Source organism: Crocuta crocuta, unplaced genomic scaffold (assembly GCF_008692635.1).
Source record: "Crocuta crocuta isolate KB4526 unplaced genomic scaffold, BGI_CrCroc_1.0 scaffold119, whole genome shotgun sequence".
In the NCBI taxonomy this organism is placed as follows: Eukaryota; Metazoa; Chordata; class Mammalia; order Carnivora; family Hyaenidae; genus Crocuta; species Crocuta crocuta.
In genome coordinates, this window is record NW_027551562.1 from 2,827,794 (window position 1) to 2,852,749 (window position 24,956).

The following is a 24,956-nucleotide window of genomic DNA, read 5'->3' on the forward strand; positions in this document are numbered from 1 at the left end:
GACACAAAAGTCTTCAACAAAATTTTAGCAATGTGAAGCCAATGACCTATGGTAAGGATAATATATCAAGATCATGTTGAGTATTCCACAGGAATTTGGATTTGAAGTAAATTTGGTTTAATATTTTAAAAAATCAATGTAATACACCATCAAACTGAAAATCTGTTCGTCTCAATAAGCTAAGCAAAAGAATTTCCTAAATTTCAGCATTTATTAATGATTAAAAACTCAGAATAGACGGGAATTTACATTACTATAAAGGCGTCTTCTGAGATACTTACCCTTAATGTCATGATGGTAAGTGAATACTTTCTTCCCTAAGATAAGGAGGAAGGCCAGAATGTCCACTGCCACTACTTCTATCCAATGCTGGCCCAGAGGTCCTGCTAGTGCAATAAGTCACTGAGCTATAAAAGGAAGAAAGATAAAAGGCATACCGCTTGGAAAGGAAGAAAGAAACATTTGCAAGTGACCTGCCCATGAAAAACAAACAAACAAACAAACAAGGAATCTACCAAAATGCTACCAGGACTCGTATTTCTACACATTAACAACAAACTGTCAGAAACGGGAGATTTTTTTTTTTAATGTTTTTATTTATTTCTAGGAGAGAGAGAGAGAGACAGCATGAGCAGGGGAGGGTCAGAGAGAGAGGGAGTCACAGACTGAAACAGGCTCCAGGCTCTGAGCTGGCAGTCAGCACAGAGCCCAACGTGGGGCTCGAACCCACGAACCGCGAGATCATGACCTAAGCGAAAGTCGGACGCTTAACCGACTAAGCCACCCAGGCGCCCCAGAAACTGGAGATTTTTAAATACCATTTTCAGTGGCATCAAAAATATGAATGCTTAGGGGTAAATCTGAGGGCATATATATGCAGAGCCTATACACAGAAAACGACAAAATAATGCCTAGAATAAAAATGAGCTAAGCAACTAGACATACCATGATCATGGATAGGAAGATACAACATTGTTACAGCTCTGTTTTCCCAGAACTGGTGTAATTCCAAGTAAAATCCCCACAGACTTTTTGAAACAGAAATCAGCCAGCTGATTCTAGAATCCAAATGGAATTGCAAAGGTCCTAGAATAGCCTAACCAGTTTTGAAAAAGAAGAACGAAGAAGGATGATTTCTGATTTAGGGGTTTATTATAAAGCCATAGTCATCAAGGTGGTGAAGAGATGAACAAGAGATGGAGGTCTGGACCGATAGTACAGGGTAGAGAATCCAGGAATAGACCTACTGAAGAGCTACAGGCAGTTGAGTGGATGAGAGTCTTGCTCTCCATCCTTGCCAGCATTTGGTGTTGCCGGTGTTCTGGATTTTAGCCATTCTGACAGGTGTACAGTGGTATCTCGTTTTCATTTGCATGTAGATATCCAACTGTTCCAGCACCATTTGTTGAAAATATTTTCTTATTGAATTACCTACATGCTTTTTATCCAGAATCAATTGACCATGATCATGTAGATTTATCTGTACCCTGGATTTTCTTCCCATCTCTCTGTATGTCTATCCTTAAGCAAATACCACGCTGTCTTGATCACTGCAGCTTCATAGTAAGGTTTGGAATCAGTGTGATTCCTCTAATTATGATCTTCTTTCTTTTATAAATAGGGGACAGGGGTGTAGAGAGAAGGATAGAGAGAGAATCCCAAGCAGGCTCCATGCTGTCAGCACAGAGCCCAACGTGAGATCATGACCTGAGCAGAAATCAGGAGTTGAATGCGCAACCAACTGAGCCACCCAGGTGCCCTTAATTATGTTCTTTCTTAGATGTTTTTGCCAGTCCCAAGTTTTTTGCCTCTTTGTAAAAATTCTAGGATCAGATTGTCAGCTTTTAAAAAACACGCTGGGATTTTGACAGAAATTGCACTGAATCTACAGAGCAATTACCATCTTAACAGTATGGAGTCTTGTGATGCACGAGTTTGGTGTATTTCTCCACTGATTCAGGATATCTGTTTTCTCAGCAATATTTTGTAGTTTTCAGCGTTTAGATTTTGTACTTTTTGTTATTCATTTCCAAGTATTTAATTCTTGGTATTGCAATGGATTTTTTTTTTTACAATTTTATTTTCAGATGTTTAATGACTAGAATATAACTAAAATTGATTGTTTAAATATTTTGTGGCATGGTTAAACTCAGGAGCCCTACAATATTTGTATATTAATAGTTTCTAAGGAAGAGATTAAGAAAATTCTATAGGTAAATGAAAGTAAGATCCTGGATCAGATCCTAGAACAAAAAAAAAAAAGGATATTCGTGGAAAACCTTGTTAAATTCATTGACATCTGAAGTTAATAGTATTATATTGATGATGGTTTCTTGGTTTGGCAATTGCAGTATGATTGTGCAGGATGTTAACATTCAGGGAAATCAAAGAGGGAACTCTGTACCATTATTTTAACTTCTGGTTAAGTTGAAAAATGATTTCAAAATAAAAAGTTAAGGTGGAATGCATCTTAATGCAAACTATAGACTTGGTTAATAATGTATGAATATTGGTTCAATAATCGTAACAACGCACCACAGTAAGGCAAGATGTTAGTGATAGAGGAAACTGTGTGAGGGAGGGGATAAGGGAACTTTCTCTATTCAATATTTCCATAAATCTAAAATCTCTTATGAATTTAAAAATGTTAAAGGGAAAAGAATGAGGAGATAATTATAATATGCTATCTTTGTAGTTTGAAAAAAAGTATTCAGTGAAAGTCTTACAAACATGCAGGTAATTTAAAGTTCCACCCTTCAGGAGGGCTTGGGTGGCTCAGTCGGTTAAGCAACTGACTTCGGCTCAAGTCATGATCTCGCGGTTTGTGAGTTTGATCCCCTCATCAGGCTCTGGGCTGACAGCTCGGAGCCTGGAGCCTGCTTCAGATTCTGTGTCTCCCTCTCTCTCTGCCCTCCTCTGCTCAAGCTCTGTTTTTGTCTCTCAAAAATAAATGTTAAAAAAATAATAATAATAAAGTTCCACCCTTGAAATACTCTGTCTCTAGGAGTCAGACTCACAGGAAATCAGGGAGGAAATGCAGTCATTAAAAAAGTATGTTTGGATAAAATCAGCACAGGAGCATTTGGGGTACTGAAAACAAACTTTGAAAGATAGGGGAACATGAGAATATGGTGTGGGAGAAAGGCTGAGCTCTTAGAAGGCCAACTGGCCAGATTTCAAATAGACATGAGGGCTTTGAGGACCAGAGTGGGCCGATCAGTCAGGAAGCAGAGTTGGGGGGGCAGATACAGTTGCTGGGAAAAGCGGTGCTAGAGAAGGCAAATGCCTCTTAACTGTTACCGAATCAGAACAGATGTGAAAAGATTGGACCAGGCTGCACTCTGAGATCTTGGCTCTCGATTTCTCCAAAGAGAGACAGAACTAGGATCAAGGGACAGTTGAGGAGCTCACCTTAAAAGCCACACACGGAGAGCCGCACGTACGAGTGTGGGAGCCGCTTGGATGGGCTACCGGATGGGATGCTTACAGAGAATCTAGACGTGCAGGGAGACGGGACCAGAAACAGTTGAGAACCACTGTCCCCACAGAGGGCAGGGGCTCATTCCTGCCCCGCCACGGTGACACCCCCGCTCCCCAGGGGACATTTCCCGCACCATCCCGGCAGGGGAGCCTCCCTACAGTTTGGCGGGGGGTGGGGGGGGATTCTAGGGTCCTCCACTGACCCTTGCTGGCATGGGTGGAGGTGGAGCCATGGTGTTTCCTGTGAGGTTTGCTAGAAGAGAGACAGTATTGGTGGAAAAGTTTTCATTTTCATCTTGCCACGCTGTCCCTTTTCTGGACCTTTGGCTCAAGAAGCTTTACTTGGGGCTTTTTGTTGTCGTTGTTTTTGAGGTCTGTGCTTCTTGGCATCTCTCCTGCTGCCTTGTCTTGGTCTGCGGGAGATGAGGCAGAATCAAGTCTGGGGAGCTGACTTCCACAGTGTTCCTCTGTCCTGAGGCTGCTAGCTGGCTGTCTTCTTCCTGCCTTTCAGGGTCGTCTTCTGTTTGTTTTCCACATAACATCCAAGGGCTTTAGCTGTGCTTCGCAGGAGAAATGGGGAAAATTATGTCTCTTCCATCTTTCCAGAAGCAGACTTCAAGTTCCAGGAATTCTGCTGATTTCCATGGCAGCCCAGGAGGAGGGGTGTGGCTCGGAGTCCCTGGGTATGGGGGAGGTGGGGAGTGGCCTGGGACCCAGCAAGAGGGCAGCGGGTGGCTTAGGGGAGGGGCGGCTGAGAAGCAATTCCCCGTGGTGGGCGACAGCTGAGGGATGTCACAAACGGTGGCATCTGACATTGTAGTTGAACTGATGTGAGTTTGCTCCTTGGTGAGTGACAGCTAGAGACGACATCAGGAGGAGTGGTCACCCAAAGGGAATGATTTCCAGCAAATAAGGAGACCCCAGGGGCAGGGGGTGGGGGAGCTTCCAAAGTCATGAGTCCCCAGCAAGGAATAGGTTCCTGTTATTGAGGGTGAGGATGATTATTTATTTCTTTGTTAAGATTTTATTTTCTAAGTGATCTCTACAGCAAGACGTGGGGCCCGAACCCACCACCCCGAGATCAAGAGCCGCATGCTCTTCCCACTGAGCCAGCCAGGCACCCCTAGGATGATTGTTTAGATAGGGCAGCCTTGTCATTGTCCGCAGGGGCGGGCACAAGGTTGTGGGTGCGCCTTAAAAAAACATGCCTATACATACATTGCATGTTACGTTAACGGCGCTGTGCTCCTCTTTGGTGGAGGGTTTAGCCTTACAACGAGGTAGTGGGAACTACAGGTCACTCCGGGGTCACTCCGTGGCCCTTCTGCGCAGGCTCAAGTTGGGGGTGGAGCTCAGCGTGGGCTGGGTGGTCTGGGCAGTAGTTTCTTTTCCCACCAGGAGGTGCTTTGGCCTGGGGTCTTTGGCCTGAGATGAGAGATAAGCTGGAAACACGGGGCTTCAGAAAAATGGGGCCGGAGGTGGGTGAGGCCAAGCAGGTGCGCAATCAAGTCAGGTCTCGGGGTCCAGCCGGCGAGGACGCTCCTTGTGAAGCTATTTCCTCCTCTTTAGTCCATTTCTTCTCCGCTCCCCCAAATCTCCGGTAAGCACCCAGGATCGGGGCAGGACGGATCGGAGGCAGGTTCTGTGTTCGAATGTTGGGCCAGTCTGAGCGTGCTAGGCTCGAGCAGGGAGCGGGTCGGAGAGGAACCCAGGGGGGCATCACGGCGGAGGCCTGCAGGTCCCTGGGTGTCACCCAGCTCAGCTTGCTGTGGGTTCCTGGGTGTCGCCCAGCTCAGCTTGCTGCGCAGGCTGCTGAGTCACGGTGAGAAGCCGCAGCCCGGCGCCGGCCCCAGCTCCATGCTCGGCCACCCACTGGAGACAAGCACCTCTCCTGAGCTCTCTGTGAGCACCCCTGCAGCCCTGGGGGGCCCTCACGCCTCCCCCAACCCCCTGCATTGCAGGGTTCCAGAGCCCGTGAAGCAGGACGGTGGCCAGCGGCAGTGACTCAGCAGGGGGCTCCAGGAGCCAGAGCTCCGGGGCTCGGGGCGTGGGTCATGGCCCCCAGTAGCCCCTCATCTGCCCTTCACTCTCTGGGTTCAGCTCCCGCGGGCAGGTCAGCGGTGCTTCCAGAAGGCCAGGAGCAGCCTAACGCTGTGTCAGGGTGCTGCATCACCACCCCCCCCACTCCATCCCATCCCCTGGGCATTTGTCACCTGCATCTTCACGGCAAGGGGAGTCCAGCACAATCAGATATTCTGAGAGGGAGAGAGCGCACTCACACATTTTCATGACACCCTATTGCTGTGACTGTTCTATTTTATCATTAGTTGTTAATCGCTCTCTGTGCCTAATTTAGAAGCTAAACTTGATCAGAGTTGTGTAAGAACAGGAGCAAACCCAGTGCCTGCAGAGCTGGGTCACGTCTCCAGGTCCCCCCATCCCTTCCGGGTCTTGCAAGGAGTCCCCGCAGATAAGGAGGCGCCTCTGTGTCACCAGGAGGGGCTGCTGGCTCCCCACACGGAGGGGTGACACTTGGCCTGGGTGAGGGGGGCAGGGCCCGGTGGGGGAGTTCTTCCTCCCCTGTCTCCTTTTCCGGTAACTGCCAGCACACCTGCCTGCGCAAATCCTCTTTGCCTAGAATCGAAGTCTCATTATTGGTTGTCGTCCCACGGCCGGTGGTTTTCAGGAGCGGACCACGGTCTTGACCCCCAGGAGCCCTGTGCAGTGACCGTCGCCCCCCAGCCCTGCAGCTGGAGAAGCGGCCTGGTGAGGGCCGGGGCGGGAGGCCGTGCGGCGGCTGGTCCAGGGCAGGGCAGCCCGAGGAGGCGGTGCTGCGAGGAGGCGGCGGCGCGAGGCATGGCAATGACGGTTTGGGTTTGCTCGGAGGGCTTGGGGGCTGCCGAGCTGTGAGCGCAGAGGTAGCCGAACGCTCGGGTTGCCATTAGAGAGACACGGGCACAGTGAGGTGCGGCGTCGCAGGAAGGGCTGGGGAGCTTGTCTTTGGGGATGTGTTGAATTTGAAATGTCTGCAGAGCATCCTGGCAGAGGGGACCCGGAGCTTAACCACCAATTTANCTGGGGCTGGGGCTGGAAGGGAGGGAGGGAAGGAGAGAGCGAGAGAGGGAAGGAGAGAGAAAGGGAAGGAGAGAAGAAGAAAAGGAGAGAGGCAGGGAGGAAGGGAGGAAGGAGGAGGAGACGAAAGAAATGCTTTGCTCCCAGGAGGCCCGAGCCTGTTGCCCAGAAAACCATCGAACTTTCTTCACCTGCAAAGATGAATTTCAAAGTCACGCCACCCGGTTCTGCTTCACAGAGCCTCAACAAGGTTCCCGTCCCCCACTGGCCACACGAGTGTCCTTGGAGGAGCAGACGCAGGTGGAGGAGCCCCTTGTGACAGGCAGAGAAAACATGGGCTCCCTGAGTGCCCGCGGGTGGGCGGGCCGGAGCCAGAGCGGCTCTATAAAGGCTCCCTGGCCAGAGCCGAGGGCGGGCAGTGGCTTCGACCCCTTCACCCCGGGAAGGGCCCACAGCAATGGCCCTGGCTCTGTGCGTCTTCAGCCTGCTGGGCTCAGCCTGCTTGGTGTCGGCCAACATCTTTGGTGAGTTATGAGCCGGAGGCCATGGAGCCTCTGGGGGTCTGGAGGGAGCCCTCAGGCCACAGCCCCGAGGTCAGCCAGGCTCTGCCCCAGCGCCTTGGAACATTTGTGATCTCGTTTAATCCCCACCATGTCCTGTGGAAGGTTTTTCCGATGAAGAGACAGTGGTTCAGAGAGCTGCACTAAATCACTTTCTTGAGGTCACGGAGTGGGTGGTTGGTGGGGAGGACGTGGGAAATCAGATCTTCCCAATTCAGTTGTGGCTCAGGCCTCCCCATCCTTGAATCTTGGCATGGATATTTGGTTTTATCCCCTTACCTGTCTCGGGCCGAGGTCATCCATGTGAGGCATTTGAGAAATAATCAGCAGGTGGCGAAAAAACAAAAAACCAAAAAGAAACCCCCCAAACCCAAATCCACCAGTGCGGTGAAATAGGTGTGCAATCCAGCAGAGGCTGTGGGACCTGGGAAAAGTCTAAGCTCTCCTTTCCTCATTGCAAAAGGAAGACAGTGACACCAGCCTCCCGACGCGGCTGTGATTTCCGAGCGCGTGCCTGCAGGTCACATGTGTTCTCAAAAGATAACACAACATGCGGGGTTACTAATTAATTTGCCTTCCCAACCTGTGCAGGGAGGGTGATCTGCCCAGAGCCAGTGGCTTAGTAAATTCCAGAACACCTCCTTTCTGGCACTTGGACGCCACCCCACTATGCTTTGGGGGAACGCGGAGACCGAGGGTTGACCTTGAATCTTTCTCTTTTCAGCCCTGTGACCTCGAGGAGGGTTGCTTTCACAGTGTGAGGGCCACGTGGGTAAATTGCAGGTGCCACCTCCCAGGAGAGGTTGAGGATTAAGAGAGCTAATGTCCTACACGGAGACGGTGCCCAGTAGGGTGTAATTCTTGATGATGTCGCCAGGAGAGCCCCCGGGCTTCAGGGGACCCATCTTTGCCACGGGAATCCCATGCACACCCCTCCCTAATCACCTGCTTCCCTTCCCCAGAATACCAGGTGGACGCGCAGCCACTGCGGCCCTGCGAGCTGCAGAGGGAGACGGCCTTCCGGAAGCGTGCAGACCACGTTCCTCAGTGTGCAGAAGACGGCAGCTACAAGTAAGACTTCCCCAGCCCTGTGCCCTCCGGGGGGCCCCAAGAGAACTTAAGGACACTCGTTGTGCCCTCACCTGACAGCCCCCCCACCCAGGAACGTGGCAGGTGGCCACTCTCACTTGGGCGGAGCTCACCTCTCTAAGGGACACTGGATAATGTGACCCCTGAGCTCCCCGGTTCCCACTTCATCCCAGCCAGGACCAAGGATTTCTCTTTTCCTGCCCAGACTTTCACCCCTTTTAAAAAAAGAAAAAAATGTTTTATTTATTCCTGAGAGAGAGAGAGAGAGAGCATGAGNCACAGAATCCAAAGCAGGCTCCAGGCTCTGAGCTATCGATGCAGGGCTCATCCCCACAAACTGTGAGATCATGACCTGAGCCAAAGTTGGACACTTAACCGACTGAGCCTGCCAGGCACCCCCAGTCTCTCCCTAATTTAATTGAATTGAAATTTGAAAGAAGGGGAAGGGAGAAGACAGGTAAGCTGGGGTGTGGCTTTGGGACCCACTAATGCCGTCTGCGGGTGGCCTGTCTCTCCGCAGGACAGTCCAGTGCCAGGATGACGGCCACTCCTGCTGGTGCGTGGACGCCGACGGCAGGGAGGTGCCTGGAAGCAGGCGGCCCGGGCGGCCGGTGGCCTGTAAGTGCAGAAGGCGCTGCCCCAGAGAACGAGGGTCCCTGTGACGAGGCAGGTCTCCCTCTGGGTCGCTGGGTGGCCCTCTTCCAGTTAGGCCAGGAGTCCTGTACCCGAGGCCCGACTTCCTGCACGGCTGCTGTGAAAATCCCGTGGGATGTGGGACGATTAAGTGTCAGCACCCGCCCCTGCTCTGGCCTGTGGGCTGCCTGGTGCTCAGGAGACGACGGGGTCCTTGAGGCAGGATTAGGCCATATACGCCTAGTGCTCACATCAGCTTCGGCTTCTTTGAAAATTTGCATTGAAAATTTGCGACTTAGGTGAACACTTCTGTTAAAGTCATTATTATCATGAATGGTGGAAGAAACACAGCCCTCCCTGCCCCTCCGCAAAGCATGTCGTAGCAAAGCCCGATAACAGATGACAGCTCAGTTTAAGCAGGTCGTTTTGTTTTTGTTTTTTAATGTTTTATTTATTTCTGAGAGAGAGAGAGGCAGCGTGAGCAGGGGAGGGCCAGAGAGAGAGGGAGATACAGAATCTGAAGCAGGCTCCAGGCTGTTAGCACAGAGCCCGATGCGGGGCTCGAACCCACCAACCATGAGATCATGACCTGAGTCGAAGTTGGACGCTCAACCGACTGAGCCGCCCAGGCGCCCCGAGGCTGGTCGTCTTAACGTGGTGCAACTGAACTTGGAACCAAAGGTCTCCCTTAAGGAGGAAACGTCCGTTTTGGGCGCTGGTTGTTCGCGGCCAGCCTTGCGAGGTGGGGGCGGGGAGCAGGCTGGCTCCCCAGTGCTGTCCGGCTGACCGACCCTGGCCGGTTCCCCAACCCTCACTGGGCTGTGGTTCAGGAACGTAGGCTCTGCCTCACAGGGTGTAAGGCGTATGTAAAACACTAGGCACACAGTAGGTATTCAGCAGGGGTGCTGATTGTCACGGTCGCTAATCCTCCTCATGCACATGGAGGAGAGCAGTTGTGTTTCAAGCGTGTAGATGAGGAGAGAGACCCGGGGTGCTGAAGGGACTCCCCAGGGCCTCGCAGCAAATGAGCGGGCAGGGCCGCGGGAACGCCAGCAGCCAGCCCACAGTGCGTCCCCACCTCCCCTCCGCGGTGCCCGGGGCTGGTTGACTGACGGGGCACCGTGGAGCCCGCCCTTCCCTCGCTTGGTCCACAGGATGCTGGGAGAAATCCTGGGATAAAGTCGGACGGCCGGAGCGCTGGTCCTGGGCCGGCGGCCTGCTCTGGTGACCCCCGGGTGGCTGTGGAGGGGGGCGGGGGGAAGGACGCGTGCCCCTCTCCAGGGAGGGAGCCCCGAGCGCAGCTCTGATCCTGCTCTCTGCCCCCTCAGGTCTGTCTTTCTGCCAGCTGCAGAGGCAGCGTATCCTGCTGAGCGGCTCCGTGAACGGCACGGCCACTTCCTACCTCCCTCGGTGTCGGGACTCGGGGGAGTACGCGCCCGTGCAGTGCGACCCGTGGCGGGGACAGTGCTGGTGCGTGGATGCAGAAGGGATGGAGGTGTACGGGACCCGCCAGCCGGGGAGGCCCGCGCGATGTAAGTCCCGGGGACCCCAGCGTCGCGCACGTGCCGCAGGGTGTTCAGCTGTCCACGTGTCACCAGGACTTTGCCAGCAAGAAGGCAGAGAACCTGGCCCTCAGGACAGAGAATGGGCACATTTTAGGAAGGCTGTACCTGGGAGAGAGAGAGAGAGATGGAGACAGAGCACAAGCACGGAGGGGCAGAGAGAGAGGGGGACCCAGAATCTGAAGCAGGCTCCAGGCTCTGAGCTGTCAGCACAGAGCCCGATGTGGGGCTTGAACCCACGAACCATGAGATCATGAACTGAGCCGAAGTCAGATGCCCAACCAACTGAGCCACCCATGAACCATTATTTACTTATTTTTTAATGTTTATTTTTGAGAAAGACAGAGAGGCAGAGTAGCATGGGGAGGTGGGTGGTGGTGGAGAGAGAGAGAGAGAGAGAGGGAGAGAGGGAGGGAGACCCAGAATCCAAAGCAGGATCGAGGCTCCAAGCTGTCAGCACAGAGCCTGACACGGGGCTCGAAACCATGAGCCATGAGATCATGACCTGAGCCGAAGTCAGATGTCCAACCCAATGAGCGACTCAGGCGTGCCTCGTACGTAAGAATTATAGCTTTTCCTCTCACATGTTTAGGTTCCAGGAGCTGTGAGATAAGAAACCGCCGTCTCCTCCACGGGGTGGGAGACAAGTCACCGCCTCAGTGCTCTCCGGATGGGCGCTTCCTGCCTGTCCAGTGCAAGTTCGTCAACACCACAGACATGATGATTTTCGACCTGCTTCATAGCTACAACAGGTAAGGGAGCCGGCCCCTGGGGTAGGCCCACTGCTGGGCGTCTCTTCCTGTCCCCTGCCACGGCTCACGCTGGCTGTCATGTGCGCAGGCTGCTGGGAGCAGGAAGCTGCTGGATACCTGAAGGACGACGGTATTTTTAACGAAGCAAGCGGGCGACAGCCATTGGCACTAAAAATACACGGACGTTCCCGCCCGTGCAGCCCAGGGAAATATACAGACCTGAGAGTGAAGATGTAGGCAGTGGATGTCTTCTGCCTTGTGTGTCACTGTAGCAGGGAGCTGGGGACCAGGTGACCGAGAAGCCCAGGGTGGGTAGCTGCAGGGGTGTGTACCCCCAGCAGCGTTTGTGCGGCCATTAGATAGAACGCACTGCAATAAACCGGTCAGTTTGGACGGATGCTGCAGCATGGATTATGCTAATATGATAAAAGGTTACAGGGCCCTTGGGTGATTTTCCTTTTTGAAAACAAAGAAGCAAACACCCTTTCATGTGCCTGTACTATGACCCGATGGTGCCGGTGCCTGTTCAGGACTGGCCGAGCGCGGACGATCATACGGATCGGCCTTCGCTGGGCGGCTCTCGCGGCCGTCGCTGGTCAGGTTGACGTGGAGAAGCAGGAGTAGGGAGAAGGGAATGGGCAGAAGAGGGAAAAAGACATCACAGTTGCAAGCACGGATAGGACTGTATTCGTGCAGTTGTGTAAACTGTGTGTATATATGCGCCTGTTAAATAAGTTTAAATTTTTTAATGTTTATTTTTGAGGGAGAGAGAGAGTGGGAAGAATACTGAGTGTGAGCAGGGGAGGGTCAGAGAGAGAGGGAGACACAGAATCCAAAGCAGGCTCCAGGCTCTGAGCTGTCAGCACAGAGCCCGATGCGGGGCTCGAACCCCTGAACCCTGAGATTGTGACCTGAGCCGAAGTTGGAAGCTTAACTGACTGAGCCGCCCAGGTGCCCTGACCTATATATAAGTCTAAAGATTTAAATAACAAATGTTAAAAGAGAGATACGGCATAGATTTTGGCCCGAATAATCAGACAGCTTCTGGTTATTCAAGATGGCTACTTTCGCACCGGAAAGGGCCAGCAAAGACTTCAGACATGACTGAAACGTCCTGAGTAAAAGCAGTAAGCATGATAGGCTGTGAAAACTGATGGAAATTCTCTGGGAGAACCTTGATGTGGCTGGCTTCCAAAATAACGTGTTTCTTTTCTTCTGCAAGAGAGAGAATCCCCAGGGGCTGTGCTAGGGTGGGGGTGTCACAGGTTAGAGGCCTGGGCACAAGGACCGTCCCTAGAGAAGTGTTATTTGAACTGCATATTATTTTAAGAACTAGAGAGTTTCAAGTTAACGCTATGCAGTTTCTGCTCATGGAGGTAAAAAGAGTTGACCATATGCAATTTCTTACGTTTCATGTTAATACACAAAAGTCTGAATTCCTGAATTCTCCCATGGCCCCAAGAAGCTGGCCTTGAACTGTTCTTTTTGGATGGATTGCACACAGTCCAAGGCTCCGGGTCCCTCGAGGCGTCCTGTCCCTTTCTTCCGTCCGCATCACCTGCCTGGCCCCAAAGCATTTGCCTTTGTGACCCCCGTTCGAACTCTGCCACCATGTGGCAGCATGGCCCGAGCATTTACCCTCTCTGCGTCTCTGTGCTTCAGTGTCCCCATGTGAAATGTCCCCAGAGGGACTGCTCACGTAGCACCCAGCTTCAGCAAACGTGAGCTAGGGTGTTTCCCTTCCCAGGTTTAGAGAGTGTGGCCTTCCTGTGTGCACATAAGAATTTCCAAACAGCCTGAATTACTGCTACTGGTTGATGCAAACCAGTGTGTGCTCAGTTCAAGTTCAGCTGAGTGCTTATTATATGCAGGCAATTTGACAGTCTTCTGCCCACTTCAATGTTTACAAAAAATAATCGGACAGAGGAGGAGTCTGAAAGACAGCGCTCACCCCGGGAAGCTCAATGAGTGGGCGCCAGAGCTGTCTGGCTCCGTTCGCTCTCCCACACAGCCTTGATTCGACTCTCTTTTCCTGCCGAGCATAGCGCCCAGTAGGCCTGCAGTCTGTGCTTGTAGTCAGCCTGTGTGCCAGCTTGAGGCACAGTTCACAGCTCCTTCCACAAGAGGGCAGTCGAGTTAAATGCAAACGTTCACGACTAAACATCCATTGTTTCAGACAGACAAACACGAAAAAATGTACTGCCGAAATGGAATCCTTTCCCTGATGTAAGCCAGCATGTTTCTGGGGGAATCCCGATTTAGGAAGGTCCTGGGAAGGTTGGCTGGTTGGTTACTGGAAGCCCAGCTGTAGTCAGGGATTTCTCACTGACCGGGGCAGTGCCAGGGCACGATTGTATGTAGAAGCCACAGAGGCTGCATAGAGAGTCTAGACTTAGTACCTAAGGCTGCCGATAAAATAAAGGACGGCCAGTTATATTTGAATTTCAGAAAAGCAAGGAGTAATTTTTTTAGTAATAATATGTCCCCAATATTGCATCAAGAATTTTGAGCCTGGGTGTGGAGATCGGTGTATCTTGAGTTTAGGATAGAATGGACTGGCTGGGGAAGAGCAGAGTGGGTGCCAGGCTCTGTGAGCCTGGACGCTCCTGCCCTGGTCCAGGTAAGAGATGATGTAGGCGTGGACTAGAGCACGTGATGAAGGGGGCTGTGTGTGTGTGTGTGTGTGTGTGTGTGTGNNGGACAGGGTGGCTGGGGAAACTTTTCCGAGGTAGAATCTTCAGCACTTATTGAAGGTGGAGGGTGAGCGAGAGGAGTCAAACCAAGGTCTGGCTTCTAGCTGGATGGTGGAGGACGAGTTTGGAAAAGGAAAGTCACAAGTTGGACTCTGGAAGATTGAATCTGAGAGGATTTCTTTGGGAAAGTCAAGTGCAGATGTGACATGAAGCAGTTGACTTGCTGGCATGGGGCCTGGAGGGGAGGCTGGGAGCCTGTGGGGAGCCCGTCCGCTAACTGCTGTGGGTTCTTAAATGTGCTGGGCAATGACGCGTGCTTGAATGTGGCTGTAGTGCTTGCTCATTTGAAGAGGCCCTTTTCCCTCCTGAAGGCCACGGCTAACTACACCTGTTTGATGGTGACTTAGAAAAACCACGAATGGTGATGAGTAAGCTTTGCTAGTTCACTGACTCTTACCTGCCTTTCCTCTTTTTTCTTAAATGTTTTTCTTTAAAATTTATTTCTGAGAGAGAGAGACAGCGTGAGCAGGGGAGGGTAAGAGAGAGAGGGAGACACAGAATCTGAAACAGGCTCTGAGCTGGCTGTCAGCATAGAGCCCAACAACAGGCTCGAACCCACGAACTGCGAGATCATGACCTGAGCCGAAGTCGGATACTCAACCGACTGAGCCACCCAGGCTCCCCTTACCTGCCTTTCCTATTCCCCTCATCCAATCACTAAGTAGGGAAATGCTTTCTAGGTAAAGGTCATAAAAGCTGATGCCGTTGCCAAGGCCTTAGTGGTCCGAGCTCAAATTCAGTTAACTTTTTTTTTTCTAGGCCTTGTCGTTAGTGACTAAGCAAACTCAAATTTCCTTAGCAGCCAGACTACCCAAGGACATAACCCCTTCTAGTCAGTGAGAAGGATCAGATACATCTTTTTTTTTTTTTTAATGTTTTTATTTATTTCTAGGAGAGAGAGAGAGACAGCGTGAGCACGGGAGGGTCAGAGAGAGAGGGAGTCACAGACTGAAACAGGCTCCAGGCTCTGAGCTGGCAGTCAGCACAGAGCCCGACGCGGGGCTCGAACCCACGAACCGCGAGATCATGACCTAAGCGAAAGTCAGACGCTTAACCGACTAAGCCACCCAGGCGCCCCGGATTAGATACATCTTAATGCGTGGCAAAGGGGCATCACAACCAGAATATATGGAGAAGTCCTCGTAGACTGACCATTGGAGACCTCCGTGCTAGGTCACGGCTCCTACTTCAAGGAGCGATCTTCCAGCACAGGAGAAAATAAAACGAATTGCTGATTTATTACCGGATGGCTGGATTTCTGGAGGGCCTGTCTGGGGGTGGCGTGGAGAACTTGATCGAGCCGCGGGGTCGGCTACCTGAGCCCAGGGCACGGAGGCCGCTCTGTACTCGACCAGGACCAGGTGCCTGTCAGGGCCTGACGTTCCGTGTTCCACTGAGCCTCAGCTGTGTGGTTTCTCTAACTCTGGACGCGAGCATAAACCCAGGTCTACCGTCCTTTCCCCTGCACTGCAATTTTCTCCGCCGAGCACTTTCTTACGGTCATTCTGAGCTTTTGCTTTTTATTTAACAAGAGGGACACGTCCTTTTCCACTAGATGAATTATGCCCTTTTTGGTTTTCAAGTCCCGTGTTGATTTTTGCTTCCTCCTTTCTTCGGATGCACCCGGAACTGGAGAGAAAAGGAAAAGAGAGGAAACCGTAGGGGAGGCAAATAAAGGTAGAATATACAAGTGAGCCACAGCAAAGGTTGCATGTACCTTTCATTCTATAAAGTGTTCTTGTCACAAGTATGAGGTGCTGCGTACTTAGCTCTGAGAGTCTTAGAGCCAGAAGAAGAGAAAGCAGTCTAAGTCATTTGGTTTCCGCCAGATGAAAGTAAACCTGCTTTTCAGAACACAATCTTCTCTTCTATTGAAGATGGGCGACGCTTTGCTCCTCGGATCCTCATAAAAGGGGGTGATGCCCTGTGCCAGAGGGTCCTCTGTGACTTGACCACGTCCTGATGCCAACATGACAGTCGGTTTCCTCAGCCGCGGGGCCGGAAGGGGAGGGGGCAGGGCACTTTAAGGAACAGTGTGTCCATGACAGAGATGCTTGGGTCCCGAGATTCTCCTCCAGACCTGTGCCTCCTCCCCCAAACGACTGCCAGTCTCTCAGCTGTTCCTTCTGCCCACACTGCCATCCTCTGCCCCCTGCTTTGAAGTTGGAGATGGGCTAAAGATCCTTGCAGACATGTTCTCCATCCTCTCCTCGTCAGATCGTTCTTAGCTTTGCCATCCCACTCAAGACCTACGTCTTCCGGAGCCTTCTGTGGCCCTACACCGGGTTCCAAACTAGCTGGCCCACGTGTTAGGATGCCTTTCTCCCTTTCCCATGGGCCTCGGGTTCAGTGTTCGTGGTTGGACTTTTGCTGGGGTGGCAGAGAAGGGCTGGGAATCCAGTGAGCAGGAGGTGGGAAGTGGGGCCAAGGCCCAAAGCACCAGTGACGACAGCGAAGCAGCCACGAAGCCACCCTTGTGTTACCTGCTCCGCTGGGGGGAGAGTCCAAAGTTCGTAGCGGGGATGCCATTTCAGAGATCAGCCACGAAAATCAGATTATATCAAATTGGACTCCCGGAACGAAGGAGATGGAGGAAGATGCAGAACTCGAACTTCCTGTTGGGTGCGGTGCGAGGTGCCCCGAGGACTGGGCTTTGTCTCAGAGGCAGCCCCCCCATCCCACCAGCTGCAAGTGTTGGTGGGCTCGGAGCGCCCGCTGGGCATCGGGCCTGGGCCTGGGCTGGGTGATCTTAACCCAGTCTGTCCACCACTCCGAGTGCCAGCGTCATCATTCGCAAAGTGCGGCTTTGTAAGTGTTGTGAGGATTGAGATCAAGCGAAGAGGGTGCTTGGTCCAGTGTTGGATCGTCTGGTACGTGTCCCCCATCATTATTTTCATTAGTAGTAATTAACAGCAGTGACCACACACCCCCAGACCCTGAGCTCTTTTCAGTGCACACAGAATTGGCAAGGAGGGATTACAGGTGGTGGCGCGGGGGGTCTTCCCGGGAGGACCCCCTACAGCTGAAGCCACAGCGGTCTCCAGTATGCGAGGTGGGGATGGCGACAGTGAAGTCCATGCAAAAAACACATGGAGGCCCAGGAGGCGGGTAGCTTCTAAGACCGGAAACCCGAGCAGGAAGACTTTGTCCCTAAAGTAGTGGAATGAAGACGGCTCAAATTTCCTGCTACTGGCACTGGCCCCGGGTCATGGCGCTGACGTGGGCCTTTGCGGTGAATCGGCAGAACACGGGCCTAGAGGGATTGGAGCTTCCGGTGTCTCGAGTTGTTATGGGTTCAGAGCCCAGGGCCAGCCAGGTGGCCCGTCCTGGTGTTCTCCAGCATGCAGGTGCTCAGCGTCTGTTAGCTCTCGGGCAAGTGCACACAGGGGAACGCGCCAGAACAGAACGGAGGCGCATGCCTTCCAGAATGTGCGAGCGACAGGAGCCAGGTGCAGCCAACACGCAGTGCATCACTCCGCTGGCGGCCATAGGCAGCACGTGGCGGCTAAGGCCTGGGTTTACACTCTCTCTGCCACCGCTGTTTCAAGANAGCGCCAGAACAGAACGGAGGCGCATGCCTTCCAGAATGTGCGACAGGAGCCAGGTGCAGCCAACACGCAGTGCATCACTCCGCTGGCGGCCATAGGCAGCACGTGGCGGCTAAGGCCTGGGTTTACACTCTCTCTGCCACCGCTGTTTCAAGATGGTGGCCAACATACTTTCCACCTTCGTAACCTCTAAAATGGGCACGAGAAAAGACCACCTGCCTTTTAGGAGTGTTAAAGTGGGTTAAACAAGTCAATGTGTATTAAACATTTGGCAGATTTTACAAGATAGTGCGCAATGAATGGAAGTGATTATTATACTATTATTAGCTCTCTTAGAATTGAATTATCCCAGGGGCGCCTGGGTGGTGCACATGGTTAAGTGTCCCACTTGGGCTCAGGTCATGATCTCATGGTTCGTGGGTTCGAGCCCCACATCGTGCTCTGTGCTGAGAGCTAGCTCAGAGCCTGGAGCCTGTTTCAGATTCTGTGTCTCCCTCTCTCTCTGACCCTCCCCTGCTCGCTCTGTCTCTCTCTCTCTCTCTCTCAGAAATAAATAAAACATTAAAAAAATAAAATCAATTAAAAAAAAAGAATTGAATTATCCCAGGGGAGCCTGGGTGGCTCAGTTGGTTAAGCATCCGACATTGGCTCAGGTCATGATCTCACAGTTCGTGGGTTTGAGCCCCGCATCAGGCTCTGTGCTGATAGCTTAGAGCCTGGAGTCTACTTCAGATTTTGTGTCTCCCTCTCTCTCTGACCCTCCCTTGCTTGCACTTTGTCTCTCTCTCTCTATCTTTCTCAATAATAAGTAAATGTCAAAAAAAAAAAGAATTGTCTCAGGTTTCAATTCATAAGTTTTTAGCATAAACCTCTAATCCATGACAACTGAGTGAATCAGTTTTTAGCTTCTGTTATGCATAACTCACTTACTATAATACCCCTTTTTATTTAGCTTATGGATACACAATGATAGACCAATAGCATGGAAAAAAAACCATAATCCCACAGTGATTTTGTAGGCTTGCTGCATATTCATTCCCATGCAAATTAGCTAATACTTTTTGCGCCCCCATTCAGGCTCCGAGCAATTCTTGTGTTGTCCGTTGCCTTCTAGTCCCGATTCATTTACGTTGTGGTAATTGCCGTGTGTGTACAGGCCATTTTGCAGCATACCCTCTCTATGTAATGCGATGCGTGCCTCCATTGAGGAAATTTAATTTACTTCTTCATTTTCCTATCACTGGACATCAAGGTTGTTTTCAGTATTTTGCTGGAATAGATTCCGCAGCAATGTCTCTGTTTGTGCAGGGGCTGCTGCTTTCGCTAACTCATTGTTTGAGGGTAGATTTCCGGACATAGGTAGGTGCACCAACCCTATAGGGTGTGAAAACAAATCTCTCGGTGTTGCATAAAGATGAAAACTGCCTCTCCGGTTGCTCAATCCTTGCACACGGGAAGAACTCTTTAATAAGGTTTTATATCACCTCTGCTTCATCTTGCTTCCAGGATGGGAATCCCAGCCAATTGGCGCCTTATAAAAATTGCCAGGTCCGATCTGGCTTGGGCACCATTTCCCTGCACTTCCAGAGAGGAGATGCAGAGCCCTGTTGTGGTGTCATATTGATTCTGTGTGTTTTGTCCAACTACAGAGCTGGGAAGTGTCCTTCAGCATTTCCTATGGTGGAATCTGGCTTCTTTCCAGGCTCTGGAAAAGTCGTAAAGGGCTCTGAAGTTGTTTGACCTCCCCAGATGAGATCATCTACAGTGTACCATGTGTGTGTACAGCAAACTTGGCTTCTAGTCCCTAGAGTTATAGTCTAGTAAAGTCAGACTCTGGCGTGGTGACGTCATTACCTGTTTTCTGCCTGATCCTCTGAGACCCACGCGTGGGTATGAGTTGGTGAAATGCCATACGTGGGAGAAGTGACTAGTTAGGAGGTGACAGCTGGGCACAGCTTTATTTCCATCTGTCCAGCCAGGCAGGTAGAAACCCGGTTTAGAAAAGAAACACATTTCCCACAAGAAACACGGAGCCAATGGCATGTGGTAACAAAAACCAGATGTTCCTTTTCCGTAGATGAGATGAGGCCACACGTATTTGTTTTGCAAGAAGAGCCCGCGAGGATTTGATGAGGCAGGGAGCAGACGTCTCCTTCTTTCTTAGGTTTCCAGATGCATTCGTGACCTTCAGTGCCTTCCGGAACAAGTTCCCCGAAGTGTCTGGGTATTGTCACTGTGCGGACAGTCAAGGGCGAGAACTGGCTGAGACAGGTAGGCGCACCTCAGGCAACCTGAGTGGGGAGAGAGGCCCCCTGCGAACCTGAAAGCCTAAGTATTGTTACCTGCCAAGCAGAAAGAGCAGTGCCTGGCTGCTTCTGGCTGATCCACACAATTTGCAAATGCTCGTCTCTGGTGCCTGGTGCCCAGCTGCTGGCCGGTACGGAGCCTCTGAGCCCGTGCGAAAGAGGCTCCCTGCTCTGGGCAGATGCAGCTCCGACCCTGGAGACTGGGACACTGGACGGCTTTTCCCTCAGCAGCGCTCCTTTGTGAAGTGAACAACCTGCCCAACCGCACATGACAGCCCTGCCTTTGGAGACTAGTAAAACCTTGATCAGGCTGATGCCTACTGATGGCCGGGAAGGCTGTGGGCCTCCTGAGGTCTGGTTGGACGGCAAGGTCAGGACTTCCCGTTCTGAATGAACCCATCTCTTAAAACACTTCTGTCTTTGCTCAGGGCTGGAACTCTTACTCGATGAAATTTATGACACTATTTTTGCTGGCCTGGACCTTGCGTCCACCTTCGCCGAAACCACGCTGTACCGAATATTGCAGAGGCGGTTCCTCGCAGTCCGGCTCCTCATCTCTGGCCGGTTCCGATGTAAGTAATAAGCCGACAGCAGCCGTGCGTGTTTCTGCTTGGAGGAAACCACTGGGTTTTAGAGTTGCTGTAGTTCCATTGATTTTTTTGTGTGTTTATTTATTTATTTAAAAAAATTTTTAATGTTTGTTTATTTTTGAGGCAGAGAGAGATGGATCATGAGCGGGGGAGGGACAGAGAGAGGGAGACACAGAATCGGAAACAGGCTCCAGGTGTCAGCACAGAGCCCGACGCGGGGCTCGAACTCCCAAACCATGAGATCACGACCTGAGCCGAAGTCAGGCACTCAACCGACTGAGCCACTCAGGCGCCCTTATGTTTATGTTTTCTTTATTTTGAGAGAGAGAGAGAGAGGGAGGGGGAGGGAGGGAGAGACTCTCAAGCAGGCTCTGCACCATCAGCGCAGAGCCCGACGCGGGGCTCCACCTCATCATCGGAGCCGGAATCAAGAGTCGGCTGCTTCCCCGGCTGAGCCACCCAGGAGCTGCGCGGATTTGCACGTTGTACAAGCAAGCAGAGTGCGTGCTGGAGACCCCGCGGCCTTGTTTACACACTGTCCTCTCCTCTGCCTGGCTCTGTCCTAGGCCCCACCAAGTGTGAAGTGGAGCGCTACACAGCGACCAGCTTTGGGCACCCCTACATCCCGAGCTGCCGCCGGGACGGGCACTACGAGGCGGTGCAGTGCCAGCGGGGAGGCCCGTGCTGGTGTGTGGACGCCCAGGGACAGGAGATCCATGGAACTCGGCGGTCGGGGGAGCGGCCATCTTGTGGTGAGCCTCCTCTTCGGTCCCCATCAGGCCATATTACTGTAACTGTGTCCCCAGACCAGCTACTCCCGAGCCCAGTAATTCCGCTGCCCCCTGAATGTACCCCAGAGACCCTTCGAGCCCAACATGATGGAAAACCCATTAATCACCATTAACTTCCAACATGTGTCTCATCCTCACGGTCGCTTCTTTCCTCAGGGAGCTCAGAGGATATTGGGGGCCTCAGGGGTGAAGGGAAAAAAGAGAATTATGTATACTTGTGCCATGAGAGAAGTGTGTGCTGGTAACTGAAGCAGTGCAAAGCAGGGTAGGGTCAACTCGATCTTGTGAAAGTGTATGAAGAGGAGATGTTCCGGGAGGCTTCATGGAAGAGGTGAAGTTTGATTACAGTCTTCTTTTTAAAATTATTTTTTAACATTTATTTATTTTTGAGAGACAGAGCATGAGCAGGGGAGGGGCAGAGAGAGAGCAAGACACAGAATCTGAAGCAGGCTCCAGGCTCTGAGCTGTCAGCGCAGAGCCCGATGTGGGGCTCAAACCCATGAACCGTGAGATCATGACCTGAGCCAAAGTCTGGAGTGTGGTCAGCGTGGGGTGCTGCATGTGAAGAGTAGGGGAAAATGGCGGGGATGAGACTGTGAGGTCTTTCATGCCGAAGCCAAGGCCGGGGGACTCCCTCCTGGAAGCCAGGTGAAGACGTTGAGAGGTTTTATGCTGGAGAGTTCCACGGTGGGTTCTGTGTGTGAGAGAGACCATGTGGGCATTTGAAGGAGAGCCTGAAGGCAGTACTAGCCTGCAGGCCACAGGACCAATTTGAAGGACATCGCAATTTCCTGAAGAGAGGTGAGGGAACTATATTACTTTCCCAGAGCCTCTGTGGTAAATGACACAGATTGAGGGGCTTAGAGGTCTGGACTCTAGAAGTGAGTCCAAAGTCAGAGTGTCAGCAGGACCATGCTCCCTCTGAAGGCTCCAGGGGAGAATCCTTCCTCGCCTTTCTCCTGGCTTGTGGTAGTTGCTGATAGTCGTTGGCTTTCCTTGGTCTGTGGCAGTGAAGCCTCAAATTCTGCCTCTGTCATCACACGGCTGTCTTCCCTCTGTGTGTCTTTCCCTGTGTCGCTTCCTCTCTTCTCGCCATGACACCGGTAATAGAAAAGTAAGAGCCCACTGTACCCTAGGATGACCTCGCCTTTACTAATTGCATCTCCAGTGACCCTATTTCCAAATAAGGTCGCATTCGGAGGTTTCCAGAAAGGATGTGCGTTTTGAGGAGACACGATTCAACCCAGTACAGGGACCAGTACTATAGTAGAAGCAGTGGTCTGGGGCGAAGGGTGTGGACTTGAGAAATATCACAAGGCACTCCAGTAAGGCTAGTCCATCTCACCAGTAAGATCCTGAAGGGAGTTAGGGGTGAGCGAAATGGAGTCCAGGAGCGCTTGCAGGCTTCCCACTTGGGTGAGCTGGATGGATCCCTCAAGATCTCAAACAGTGAAGAAGGAGGGCAGGTCTTTTTATTGCCTCAAAATAGATAAGCATTCATGTTCATTCAGTCATTCCTGTTAAGTCATTGATTTCTCCCACTTACCATTTTGAGTATTCTGCACGGCGTTTGGTAGTATTCAATCTGCTCGGTGTGAGGATGCAGGAGAAGAAATGTTTCAAGCCCTGCCCTGAAGGTATTTGTGATTATGTTGTCGTTGTCTTAAAACTTGGAGAGAATGGTGCCCTCCAATTTCCAGGTGGAAATGAAGAACTATGGTTTTCCAAATTAAAACCAGAATGTTACCAAATGCGTGCATCATAGATTTATATTTTTTCCCCTCTGGAGTATCAGTCCTATTTCCGTGGAAATGAATGCCACATGGAACCAGTATCTGATTTTTCTTTTTTCTTTTTTTTGCCTTGGTAACACTGCATAACAAATGAATGGAAGCGATAGGCGTTTCACGTGGAAACAGCATAAGCAAAGCAGTGAACTTCACTTCGTCCACACCTTCCTGTAATACCTTCCATTCAAGGAGGCCACGCCCGGTTGAGGGATGTGTTACGCGTTCTGATCTTGCCAGTGTTTTTTCTCTCTCGGACCACATGTTCCAGTTCTTTCTCTGTTGCCTGGTTACAGAGGGAAATTGGCCGACTTCCTTTCTGGCATCCGTGCGAGCTGAAGGAAAGGAATTATTTTAAAAAGTTGGGGGTGGGTGGGTGGTGGAGAAGGACCTCCAACATTTATGGTTTTGTGGAGAAATGTGCAGCCCACTTAATTCCACCTGTGTGATGGAGACGCTTCGAATTTGAACTTAAAGTCTTGCTTCTTCATGTGATTACTGTCAACCTAGAATATTTGGACAGAATGACCTGACAGAGCAGGGAGTTGACTGAGCTGATCACCCTTTAATTAATGATTTTCAAGGAAAGGTCAAGAAGCCCAGAAAAAACATGCTAAGTATGTTTGCTGCGTAGACATTACTGTATTATATTGTGGGAAATATATTTCCTACAGTAGGTTGTAGTGTTATAGATTACAACATAGGAAAATATTTCTTGTTATAGAAAATACTAATGGCATTTAAAATATGGTTCTTATCCTCAAAGAGACTATCAACTCGTTAGCCTAGACAAGCCTATGCACAAGGAGGGATTAGGCAGCTGCACGAAGAGCAAATGATGAAACATTAAAATCCATTAAAAATTCCAATAAGGGAATGCTGGGAAAAAAAAACATTTCATTAAAAAAAATGGGAAATAGGGGGCCTGGGTGGTTCAGTCAGTTAAGCGACCAACTTCAGCTTAGGTTGTGATCTCACGTTCGTGGGTTCGAGCCCCACGTCGGACTCTGTGCTGACACTTCAGAGCCTGGAGCCTGCTTCCTATTCTGTCTACCTCTCTCTACCCCTCCTCCTCTCATACTCTATCTCCCCAAAATAAATAAACATTAAAAATATGTTTAAAAAATAGAAACAAACAGGAATGTGTTGGTGTATGGGTTCCCTAAGGCTGCTGTAACAAGTTACCACAAACTCGGTGGCTTAAAACAGTAGAAATTGATTCCCTCTCTGTCTGGAGGCCAGACGTCTATAATTGAGGTGTTAGCGGGGCTGAGCTCCCTCTGAAATCTCTAGAGAAAGATCCACCCTTGTCCTGTCCAGTTTCCAGGGGCTACCAGTGACATTGGCTTTCTTTGGCATTTGGTGTTCTTTTCCACATTTTGTTTGGCATTCTGCCCCCATCTTCATGCAGCCGCCCTATGACGACATCCATCATTGGATTTAGGGCTCACCCCAATCCAGTGTGATCTTGTTTTAACCAATAGCACCAGCAAAGACCCTACTTTCACACGATGTCATGTTCTGAGGTTCTCGGTGGACGCGAGTACTGGGCTGAGGAGGCATTCAGCCCAGGACATTTGGTGCATGCATTTGGTCAGGTTTCCAGAAAGTGGGCCGGCGCCAATGAGCCTCGTGAGGGGGTCACCCTCTCGTGAAAGGTGGGAAGGGAAGTCATGTTATTTGGAACATTCACTCCTCCAAACGGCCACCACAGACCCTGCTTGGGCAAGAGAAAAAATACATGAAAGGCTAGACAAGAAAGAGCAACAACACATAGGTGTTCTTGACTGAACTGTTTGACATCTTACTTCTAGAAGGATCTGTGGGGTGGTCTGGGAGCACTTGTTGATGTTAAAACCATTTCTCCCGTTTGCTCTGTCTCGTGCAGCTGAAGACCGTTCCTGTGGCTCCGAGAGGAGGCAGGCCCTGTCTAGACTACACTTCGGGCCCTTGGGCTACTTCAGCCGGCGCGGCTTGTTCTTGGCTCCTGAGCGAAGCCAGGTCTCCCCAGGAGTGGCCGGAGTTGCCGCATC

The 24,956-nt window shown here is 51.2% G+C and overlaps 1 protein-coding gene across 1 annotated transcript in view; it reads left to right on the forward strand.

Moving 5' to 3' along the window:
* The first annotated feature begins 7,009 nt into the window (after positions 1–7,009).
* Positions 7,010–24,956, forward strand: part of TG (thyroglobulin) — a 251,055-nt gene continuing 233,108 nt past the window's right edge. The window contains exons 1-9 of the mRNA XM_077750014.1: positions 7,010–7,076; positions 8,075–8,183; positions 8,722–8,819; positions 10,163–10,366; positions 10,989–11,148; positions 19,614–19,720; positions 20,184–20,327; positions 20,912–21,097; positions 24,812–24,941. Coding sequence (XP_077606140.1) covers positions 7,010–7,076; positions 8,075–8,183; positions 8,722–8,819; positions 10,163–10,366; positions 10,989–11,148; positions 19,614–19,720; positions 20,184–20,327; positions 20,912–21,097; positions 24,812–24,941 — 1,205 coding nt within the window. The remainder of the gene's footprint in view (positions 7,077–8,074; positions 8,184–8,721; positions 8,820–10,162; positions 10,367–10,988; positions 11,149–19,613; positions 19,721–20,183; positions 20,328–20,911; positions 21,098–24,811; positions 24,942–24,956) is intronic.